Source organism: Ochotona princeps, chromosome 1, assembly GCF_030435755.1.
Source record: "Ochotona princeps isolate mOchPri1 chromosome 1, mOchPri1.hap1, whole genome shotgun sequence".
Lineage (NCBI taxonomy): Eukaryota > Metazoa > Chordata > Mammalia > Lagomorpha > Ochotonidae > Ochotona > Ochotona princeps.
This window is the reverse complement of record NC_080832.1, coordinates 118044820-118056901: the sequence shown is the minus strand read 5'-3', so window position 1 is coordinate 118056901 and position 12082 is coordinate 118044820. Positions and strand designations below refer to the sequence as shown.

The following is a 12082-nucleotide window of genomic DNA, read 5'->3' as shown; positions in this document are numbered from 1 at the left end:
TATCTTGGGAACATATCACATTCCTTCCAAGCAAGGGAGTTGGGCAATAGTCAAGAGCAGAAACTGGTGAGAGATAAGAATGTTTTATTTGACCCACAAAAGCAAAATGCAACCTTGAGAGTGAGGTTTACAATTAACTTCCCTAATAGTTTTTGAGAGACCCTGCATGAGAAGTTAGTACTATGAATTCTGCTGTTAATTTGACTATTAGCAATTAACACTCTTATGCATGATATTAGGGTCACCCCAGGCTCCCAACAATAAATGTCTAGGTTATGGAAACCTCCTGGGACCACAGCGGTACTCTTCGAATCGGTGTACTGGCTTTCCACACCTGAAACACTCTTCTGTGCAGTGTGCCTTTTGTCCAGACCAGAACACATTTTGGGCTGTTTCTGAGGTTACTGAGTTCTGGTTACAGCAACTGCTTCTACGAGCTTACTGTGTGGGCTGTTTCTTACACTTAAGCATCTTTTCCTTTTAAACATTAGGTCATTTCTAAATACTTCTCCTGTTTTTTGTAACATGCAGCTTATGAGGATTGGGGGTCCCGTGACTAGTCTCTGAAACTCTGCCCCCAACAGTCAGTTTATAGGAGTGAATGCAGAGTAATATATATAGCTGGAAAGTCTTTGTAGACCCTGAGAAGACAAAAATAGGCATAATTCTGTAAGAACGTAATTTTCCCTAAACATCTGTTTTAAATGTGTAACTTGGAGCCTTAGAATCTCTAGCCTGCTAGAGGCTCCTTATAGTAACCAGCCTTGTGGGAAGTCCTGCATGTTTACCTTGGTTATTATGCATTGTCCCTAACTGGACTTCAGAGGAACACAGTGCTGTCACAAAGACTCTAGTCTATACAGAGGCAAATACACGTGAAACTAGGGTATTTTCACAGCCCTCCAAATTTTCTTAAATGCTGTTGCCGCCAACATTACATACCAACATCAAGGAGGCACCACCTATTGCCAAGATGACAAATTTTGTTTGAAAGACTGAGGACAAAAATACAGTGAATGGCTAAAACCAGCTGCCAGAGTTTCAACTCAAATCCAGAAACTCCTGCATCCAAACAACTTTGGATATTGTGGAGAGAAAACTCCTTTATTAACATGCTAGATAATTGGACAGATAGCAAGCTATCGGCTCTGATGTTCATCAGAATGGGACAGGGTTTATTGCTTGTTTTCTAGAAGTCCCACTGAAGGTAAACATATCCGTGATGGTGGTCCTACCCTCTGTGATGGGAAGTGGAGTGGCACAAGGTGTGGCTTCGAGGCAACAGAATTGATTTCACTGATCTTTGATTTCACTGAACTCCTTTAATACCAACAGGTTGTCACCTGGAATTGTTGACATTAAGGTTCAAGTCTACCCACAATTGCTTTTTAATTTGCTACTAGTGTCAGGAGATTGGTGAGATTGAGAGGGAGGGTATAAGGAAGAAAGGGAAGAAAAGGGGAGAGAGCAAGGGTGAGAGATTTAGAATTTAGAAATCATGTACTGCTGTGACAAAGATCCACTTAACATGCTGATGTATTGTGGACCTCATTGTCTCAGGCTACATGTTGACATCCCTAAGAGGAAGTGTGGGAGGTGGGAGGTGGAAGACTAGGTTTTATTCTAGGTCCTTTCCTTCTGCTCAGAGAGGCATCCTAAGTATAGGCACATTCAAGATGCACAAAGTGGTAGAATTTTTCAAAAACTGAGAAAGCAAACTTACATGTTCACAGGCATCCTTGAGTAATGGGGTACGTTAGAGAGTGAAAAGGGTTAGGGGAGGGGAATTAGAAAGGAGTAACTTAATTGGTGTCGTGGTCTCAGATAAAACACCTCCCAGCACCTCCATGATGTAATGTGGTCACCTGGGAGTTTTATTTTTTTATATTCCTCCAGGTCCAGAATGAAAATAAAGCATCTTGGGAAAGGAGATATTTTGATAGACAAGTAGGATCATAATATTTGGAGTAGAATTCTACTTCTTTGTTTGTGACCTGTAACTCAGCTAGCTACCTTATCACATATCACAAGAAGTGGCTTAATCTACAGTGTTACAAAAACAGCCTACGTTTCTTGCCTAGGAATAATTTCTGCTTATTATTGTCATTAGTTATTCCTAGTTCTGGAACCACTGCATCAAGTTGGGAAAAGAAAGTTGGAAGTGAAATAAAGTACAGTTATCATCCAAGATGGGATTTTTTTCCCCTCTTGGAAATAATTGTGGCATTACCAACAATCCCTTCCATACCACTTTCCACATCAATGTGGAAAAGGGAGAATGTTCCTTTAGCTCCACCTATGACAAGTGTGAACATTCATTCATTAAGGTGTAAGATAAGCCATCATGTTTATATCTTACAAAAATTTAGAAATTCAATATTTCAGTTTTCTCTTTCAATTCTCTACCAAACTGTTCCTTTGAGAAGGATCATACTGCCAGTTGTTGGACAATTTGGAGTTGTAGTGTGTTTCATATTGTGAAAAAGAAATGTGCCCTGACTTTCCAAATTAGCACCATATCTACGTTCCTATTATTTTATAACACCTTTAGATCAATTGCAGCTACCACCGGCTGAGCAAAGACCAGTCCGTCTCTTGGCTCTCTCTCCACATGGCCACAATAGCCAGACCTGGGTCATGCTGAAGCCAGGAGCCAGGAACTTTATTCAGGTCTCTGGAAGTGACAGGTTAGCATAAGGTACTGTATCATGCTTGCAGATACCAATTGTTGCTCCCTGTAAACTCTCCATCGCATCTGGGAGTGGTCTGTAGGACCTTTCTCAACCTGAGCCTTGGCTACAATGTTGGTTTACCACATCCTGCTTAATAGTGCAAGGCAGAATCAGCACCTGTAAGTCAGCTTGTGATTGACATAACAGTGACAGCCCTGGGCACAGCACCCTCAGCACCTGTAAGTCAGCTTGTGAAAATGAAAAAGACTGGCTGTTACTCCCCTGCTGTTTGATGTAACTCCACTGTGCCTTGCTCCCATCTGTTCCTTTCCATGAGCAATGATAATTTCAATTTTAAAACCCATCTCTTGCCTCTACTCAGGATAGAGAGAACTCTGGAGGCATGTACCCACTCTTGGGTGCTGACAATAGAGAACTCGTCTCAAATATTCTGTGTGATGTTTCGATATAACACTCCCAAATAGGTGTCAGTGCCTAATTACTTGGTCCATGTCTCACTGCTCTCCCAGGCGCATCAGCATACAGTTGGACTGGAAATGGAGCAGTCATAACATGAACCTGAATTAATAAAAGATGCCGGTCTTACAGGCAACACCTTAACCTACTGTGTCACAAGGCTCACTCATAATTTAAACTTTCAAAAGTATACTTGACTTCACCAAAAATACTGATGTGGAGAATTCCAAAATCTTTCCTCTCCATAGTTAGTAAGACTATTAACCTGAGAAAGACTTAAAATCAAGATTTCTTGAGTTCTGAAATTTAATCAAAAATTACAACAGTTATAGGAGTGTTTCATGACAAAGTAAGAAGTACAGCATTCTGGTAGGAGGTTGCTGTGCCATTGTCTCATATCTGTCTTCATATCCTCAACTCTGAGGTGGGCTGGAAAATTGTGGCCTATATTTCTAGCAAAGTTTCTTGATGTTAGTGGATGCAAGATCTTTCTTTGTCTCTTTTCTCTGTAAATCTGCCTTTCCAACAAAAATAAATCTTAAAAAAAATAAGGTATCACATGCATTGTTAAGGTAATGTCAGAATTGTTTATGCTTCACACCAAGGCAAAGTACACTTTCACCTTCAAAAGAGTAATATGTGCCTTCCATTATACAATAACTTCTGAAAATTAAGATATCCTTTATATTGAAATACATTGATATATATTTCATCTACTCAGGAAATAAAAAATATTCTTGTACAAGTAAGATATTTCTGTGTTTATCCCATGTACTGAAGTCAGTACTGCTGACCCTGAGATTTTTGTGTATAATTCTTGGAAAGCCTTAATTTTTAAAGTCTGGATGTCACCGATATTTCTGAGATGAATAGTCTTTATAGTCATAGAAAGTACTAGAGTCATCCCTCAGGATTCCCAGATACTAATTGTAGTATTATTATTATTTTTTTCTTGACAGAAGGACTCATTCAATCAAGGATACAGAAATCAACTAACACAAATGCTGGCAAGGATGTGGGAAATTTCAGGCCATTGTTGGTCAGAGTGTAGGATATCAGAGTTTAGATTGGCTCAGCCACTATCTAAGTCAGTATAGACAGTGCACAGACAACTGAACTTGGATATACCATATGACCCAGCTGTTCCACTCCTGAGAATATATTCAAATGAGGTGAAATCTGCATATGAGAAAGCAACCTGAAACCCTTTACTTAGAGCAGCACAATTCACAACAGTGAAGACAACTCAGATTCCAATCAACAGATGAATGGATAAACTGTAGTACAACTACTCTATGGAATACTACAGAGATATTAAATGAATGCAGTCCTGCTGTTTACAACAAAATGGACCACTTATAACTCACTGGGTGGGACACAAAGATTAGTTACTCCTCACTGCGGTTTTGAAGATTTCTCTGCACACCCCTCCTAAAAATGTTCACCTAATGATGAATTCTATTAGAGAAAAGAGATTATTTGGAAGCAAGCAAACCGATATAAAAACATCAAAACATATGAGATCATGTGCCCATGAAGTATACGATGGCATCATAGTTCCTAAGAGACTTCTGTGTTTCCTTTTAGTTAAGCATGTGTTGCTGACTCAGTGGCACATTATTTTATCAGGGTGCTACGATTTGTTGTTGATGTTGTTGTTGTTGTTATTGTTGCTGTGATCGATGTGGCTGTTATGAAATGATGTCAATCCGAAAAATAATAAAAAAAAGTAATTTTCTTTGATGGTTTAATCATATTATGTCCCGTTAATAGGAGTATTTTCTTTTTTAAAAATGATGTGTTCAAATTGTATGAAAGGCAGCCCTTTCTTTGATGATGATGGTCATGGTTTTTGTTTGCCAATTTGTTATGGTAATATTTTTGTTGATTAGGTAGGTATTAGAAGATGAACTAACCTTCCATTTAAGGGATATAAAATATATTGTCTTGATGTATTATCATTTTAAGTTTTGCCAGGCAAGACTTAACAACATTTTGTCAAGAATCTTTCTATCTTTATTTATGTGTTAAGCTGCTTTATAATTTTAATTTGTATGTTGCTTCTATCGTTTTTGGTATTTGAGGTATAATAATAAAATATGTTTAAAAAAAAAAGAATGACAATGTGCCCACGAGGATATGGAACAAACATCCGTGGGCCCCTTACATATTCCTGAAGGTCCCTCAAAAGGTTTTGTTCTTTGTTGTTGTTATTAAACAGTTACCTTGATTGATAAAAAAAAAAGAAGAAAAAAAATGTTCACCTAAACTGTTGACATATGTGCTGTTAGAATTATAGAGTTAGACTACCCAAAAAACAGCCAGGTTCAGTGAAATCATGCTTCAATGCCATGAACTGCTAAATACTAAAATTAAAATAGACATGAGACAACTGAATAACAATCTATAGCCATTTTAAGGTGTATAGAACACGGTTGAATATAAACCAAAATTGAAATGTCTATGAAGAAGCCACAGGTTGTGGTTGAGAACCTGCATTTTCCTATCAACATATTGGTTAATCAATACCATGTCAATTAATGCCATAATGTTGTAAATTGTTGTAAATATTATGTTGGGGCTTTTAAGTGATTGGGATGATACTCTGCCGGCTCTGCCTTCAGACCAGAGGTGGTCTCACCAAGAAACCATTGAACTTTCCAGGACAATAAGATGCTGGACTTTATGCTCGGTAAATACCTCCAATGAAAGAATCTCAACTGAATTTGAACTATGGGAATCCCAGTGCATATAAAAATGTGTCACACAATGCAATGTAATTAATAATAAATAAATAAATAAACATTTAATGTCAGACTGCTTATGATCTACATCAAAGAACTGTAAAACCCAAAACACTCTTAATACCCTATGTTACTCTGTAATGGGGAGGGAGTGCAGATGAACTATTAATGGAAACTAGCATGCTGGGAAGTAAAGATATGCTCAATGTATCCCTGTTCCTGAGTAAAAGTAGGGCTCCCCAAGAGATCTCGAAATGTACGTTTTAAGTACGATATTAGATTTTCTATCTTTGTCTTTCCCTATAATGCTTAATATACTTAAATAGCAGAAAATTGTAATAGTTTCTAAGGGACTACACTACTATGATAAGATAGGGAAAAATGAAAGAAAATAACTAAAAAAATAGAAAAGTTAATGTTTGATAATATTTACATACAATGTGTACTCATCTTTCCATGTGCTTTATACAAGCACTAGATTACTTATAATGCCTAATAAGATTGAAATTCAGTGCAAAGTATGTATAGTTTATGAAGTAATGACAGGGCCATGCGCCATGGCCTAGTGGCTAAAGTGTCCTAGCCTTGAATGCACCAGGATTCCATATGTTCACCAGTTCAAATCCCGGCAGCTCCACTTTCCATCCAGCTCCCTGCTTGTGGCCTGGGAAAGCAGTTGAGGACAGTCCAAAGCTTTGGGACCCTGCACCCATGTGGGCGACCCTGAAGAGGTTCCTGGTTTTCTGGCTTTGGATTGGCACAGCACTGGTGTTGCTGTCACTTGGGGAGTGAATCATAGGATGGAAGATCTTCCTCTCTGTCTCACCTCTCTGTATATCTGACTTTGTAATAAAAATAAATAAATCTTAAATAAAAGAATTAATGAGAAAAATCTGCACTTGCTCCTATATAATATAGATGAAACGATTTTTTTCTGAATATTTTTATATTCTGAATATTTCAGTTATTCAGTTTAGTTGGATGTGCATATTCATACAGCACAGACACAGATGAATAACCAGGCACCAGTTAGCAAGCCCAGGACAGAGGGTAACCTAAGAAAACAATCAGAACAACTCCCTGGGCTTTTCTCCCCAAAATAAAAATTGCCATATTTCTTGAGATGTTAAGAATAAGTTATATAATGAATACTTAAGTAGACAAATTGATCTAGGTTATAAGTTTACAGTAAAGAATTTTGTGTGTATAAGATTTAATTTTGTGGCAATAATGTGACAATGTTTTAAGTTGTTCATTATTTTCTAAACTAGAGAACACCAGGTGGTCTGCTTTTTTCTTCAGACTGCAGCTAAGTGTGTATAGTTGATTTACTTTAAGAATGTCAGGAGTTTTTGTTTCCTTAGATTTTGATCAAGACAATTATTTCCATAGCTAAGCCAGAAATGTCTAATGGCATTTTTCTTACACATGTTTATGTTGTCACTATATGTTGAATTCCCAACACATTTGACACCAACCCATTAATTTGCTCTCAGAAATTGTAACTAGCTTTATGACAAGTTTTAAATTGTTGTGTAAGTTCTTTTTTAAAAACTTAATTTATGTTAAAATTTTAGATACACCACAGATAGATACATAATTACCTTTTTAATTTGCCCCTTAGCAAGATGGGGGGTTGGGGAAGGAATTTCAGGTAACTCAAGACAAGTCATTAACTTCCCTGGAAACACAGCTCAAAATGTATTTTCTCAATGATGACTGGACTACAGATTGAGTTTCACTTTGGTACAGCAACCCAGTATCATGCTAAAGCCATTCCTATGTTGTTTGAACCAAGACTGTTCCTTGGAGGAAATTAATTAACACCTTGGGACTTAAACTCCCAATGGCCCCAGTCAAAGAAAACAAGCTACAGCCTTGATTCCATTGAGTCTTCATTTCCTCTAAAATAGGAAGCGATGCCTCTGATATCTGAGTATTCTAAAGGGTGTGTTTCTCTGACTACTTTATTAGGCTCTTGGAATTCTCTTTTTAGCATGATGATAAGAGTGGTTACTTTCAGACTCTGTTTTCCTTTGTTGGTGAAGTAGAATGTATGAGGTGAACAGCCATTTCTGTTAGCAGTTTCAAGGAAAACAGGGGCAGGTCACAACACACACTTGATGAGGACAAAGGAAGACAGCACATAGAGAATCTAGACAGAGCACAAGAGAAAGGAGTTGCTCAAGTACCGCTTAACCACCAGGTAAGAGTGCAAAAGAAATAAAGCATGACAAGAAAAAAAGTTGTCTGGTGATAAGAGGGTGGGGGAATGTGGACACCTTTCACTAAACAATGCCTGATTTCCAGATCTGCACAGCGGTTAGAGTGAACCATGATCTTAAATCTTGCATCTTGTATGGTTTGCTACTTTACGGTAGATCGCATTCTAACCCCTCACTATATACGTAAATGTATGTCTCAGCTGTAACTTTGCTTTAGTTAACGAATTAGTTAACTCTAAGTCAAGCAAGCTTCATGCTTTTCCACTTAAGCTTTGCTGTTTCTGACTTAACCATAGCTTTTTAAGAAGTTGTTATTTGAAAATGCACTCTCTTTTGGTTCTTTATATTTACTGGATTACATGAATAGTTCAGTGTAATAACTGGTTAATTAGGTGCGAAGTCTGAAGTAGGGATTGTAGTCTTGGGGTCAAACTATATTTCCAGTTTTCTTGCTGAAACCCAACCGATTAGCCACGCTTGACATGTTTTTCTCACGAAACTTGTAATTTGGCAAAAGTGCAGTTGTGCGATTCCCCTCTCCCCAGGAAGTGGCAACCACAGGACTTTTTACTGTGACTTCCTTCCTCTTGTGCCATAACTGAATAAAAAATGTAAGATAAGCATTGGCGATGGTGTTGGAAAGGATAAGGATGTGACAAGGTTAGAGGAGGCAGATAATTCAGAAAGAAATGGACACTTAAGAATAAGTTAATGTCTTATCACAATAAATGTATTATATAAGTAAATATGAATGTTTCCTATGAAAGACTGAAATCCTGAAGCAAAGAAAGATGCAAGAGTCATATCCATTAGTGATATGCACTTTATTTTATTGACAGCAAAGTAACACAAGATTTACTAAAACTGATATATTAAGTGACTAAAAAGCACATTAGTGCTTCATTAGATAATCAGAATTATTTTCTCATGAGGACAATAAAATGCACACTGATCATAATTTGATCTCATGATTTAGATACTGTCTCATATTCCAAAAGAAAAAGAAATTGCATAGGAAAGTTCTTCAGGTCCTCTCTGCAGCTGATTTCCCCTATATTATTATCATAATATAGTCCTTCATAAACAGTCACAATTTCATCATTCTGCTATTTAAGTGTATCCTCTTATTGTCCATATGGACAATGGCGGAAAGTCTAGCATCCTGTTGTCAAGATACTTTGTCATACAAATTTACAACAATAAATACCCTAATCAGATTCCTCTTCGTTTTTTGTGCGTTTCCATCTTTGACTCAAGTTTCAATTTTTATCTTCACAGAATATTTTATGTTTTCAAATTCAGTTACATATATACATCTTTCCAAGGAGTTCTAATAGAACATGTTTCAGATCAGTTTTGTCCATATCGTGACAACCGTGAGTTGATACGCATGTATCTGTGCATCATTTTGTAAGCGTCAAAGTTCATGTTTTATTTTTTAGTTTAAAATAAGTTGTGAGTACAAATAAACATATCACATATAAGAAAATATGGTATTTATTTAGGATTATCTATATTAAACAAAGTACATTTTGTTCTGTGTAAACATCAGAGCTGTACTAAATTTGATAGTCATTATCATGTCTTTTCATTTACACATAGAATTTCTAATATTCCCATTTTTTCCTGTAAGCATAGAAATAGCCTGAATATGCTGAATGAAAGCAGATATTATGAACTGATTAACAATTACTATTTTCCTGGAAAATGTCTCTTCCACCGGTAGGCTAGGAATTTATTCAAGTGCTGTTTATTCAGGTGTCACTTACATATGAATGAGGAAGAAGTGACAGTTATTTTTTTCTGTGACAATAGAAATGTCTGCATGAGATAGAAAAAATGTTTTATGTTTATTTCCTGTAATTCATTCCACTGTGGTCTAATTTCAAACATTCAAGAGTTCAAAAAGTATGCAAAGAACCAACATTGCTCCTTAATTGAAATAAGCATCAGCAGACATCTTTTTCTGGAAATTTTTATCATCAATTTATTTTTTTCTATGTACCTAGCTAGTTATGAATCTATCATCCTTTACTAAATATTTTGACGGGAAGTTTTGAGTTTTGATGGTCTTTTACTCTTGAATATCTTAGCGTTCATTGTCTAAAAACCAAGACGCACATAACTTCGGTTCAATTATTAAGTTTAGCAAGTTGAATATTATCACACAACTGATACTATACTAAAACATTTCCAGCTGCCTCAAGTATTTCACTAGTATCCATTTATTTCATGTCCAAGATTACACATTAGGTGCATGTCTCAGTGGTTACCTCTAATTTGGACCAGGTACCTAACCTTTGTTTTCATGGAATATTATATTTTTGAACAGTATTAGCAATGGCTGTTGGCTCATGTTTTTTGCATGTTTCTATATTGTTACAATGAGACTGTGTGTGTGTTTTAGGAATTCTACTGAAGTAACATCATGCTTTCTTCAGAGCACCCATCAGCAGCCTCATGATATTATATTATCACGTTGATTTGTCCTAGCACTGGTGATATCAATGCTGACCACTTGGTTATGATCTATTCATAGACAAAATGCTGGGTATTTCTATCATACAGCTTGCATTTTTCACTAATTCATTGACAAGAAATTTCTGAAGGGATAGTGTACACTGTATAAATAGCCCATTCTTCATCAAATTTCTAATTTGGTTGTGTTTGTACACTTTTATGTGTTTACAATGCTATCATTTCTTCTCTATTGATTAGTGATTAGCTTTCTTGTATATGGGATAACTTTGTCTTCGTTATTCATTGTTTCATTATTTTACTTAAAGATATTTTTTTAGGATTTATTCATTTTTCTTGGAAAGTCAGATCCACAGAGGGGAGGAGAGACAGAGAGGAAGGTCCGCTACCCACTGATTCACTCCCCAAGTGGCTGCAATGGCCTGCGCCAATCCGAAGCCAGGAGTCCAGAGACTCTTCTGGATCTCCCACATGGGTGCAGGGTCCCAAGGCTTTGGGCCATATTCAACTGCTTTCCCAACCACAAGCAGGGAGTTGGATAGGAAGCAGGGCTGCCAGGATGAGAACTGGCAACCATCTGGGATCCCTGTTCATGCAAGGATTGGACTTTAGCTGCTAGATTACTGCACAAGGTCCTATTCAGATGTTTTTTTGTTTGTTTGTTTAGGAGATAAGCAAATGATAAATGAGACAGAATGATAAAGAGAAGGGGAAGCAAGGAAAGGAGAAAGAGAGAGAGAGACTCTCTCATCTGCCAATTAATTTTTAAAAAGATTTACTTATTTTTATTTGAAAAGCAGATATACAGAGAGGAGAGACAGAGAGGAAGATCTTCCATTTGATGGCTCACTCCCCAACTGGCCAGAATGGCTGGAGCTGAGCCAATCTGAAGCCAGGAGCAAGGAGCTTCTTCCAGGTCTCCCACACTGGTGCAGGGTCCCAAGAATTTGGGCCGTCCTCCACTGCTTTCCCAGGCCACAAGCAGGGAGCTGGATGGGAAGCGGGGCCTCCAGGATTAGAACCGGCGCCCATATGGGATCTCGGTGCATTCAAGGCGAGGACTTTAACCACTATGCTATCGTGCCGGGCCTGCCGATTAATTTTTAAAAGTCTAGAATGATAAGACTGGTCAGAGTAAAGCTAGGGTTCAAACTCAATCCAGACTTTTCATGTGTGTGGTAGAGACCCATATCTTTGGACCTTACTGCTGTCTTCAAAACACATACCAACTGGAAGTTAGAATTGAAAACAGAGCTGGAATTATATGTGAAGTATTCTGAGATAGGATACAGCATTGCTAATCCAAGCGCTCATCCAATTTCTTTTCTTTACTGAGGATTTTTTTTATTTAATATAGTTTATAGTTTCTCTTACTGTTCAAATAGTTTTGGAATTGAAGAGTAACAGAACATTCTAATTGGCATTTCTTTCTTGTGCTAGTTTCCCTTTGGGCGTTAGAATGTCTTTTTTACTAAGGAAACAAGAA

At 37.2% G+C, this 12082-nt stretch overlaps 1 protein-coding gene across 5 annotated transcripts in view; it reads left to right on the top strand.

Moving 5' to 3' along the window:
• LOC101523650 (HLA class I histocompatibility antigen, alpha chain G-like) overlaps positions 1–4473 on the top strand; it is a 124010-nt gene extending 119537 nt beyond the window's left edge. For 2 of the 5 annotated variants that reach the window (XM_058666707.1, XM_058666697.1), the window contains exon 7: positions 4109–4473. In XM_058666707.1, the coding sequence (XP_058522690.1) occupies positions 4109–4200 (92 nt within the window). In that variant the 3' untranslated portion in view covers positions 4201–4473. The remainder of the gene's footprint in view (positions 1–4108) is intronic. The other 3 variants (XM_058666700.1, XM_058666703.1, XM_058666710.1) reach the window with 2 other exon arrangements.
• The last annotated feature ends 7609 nt before the right edge of the window (positions 4474–12082 follow it).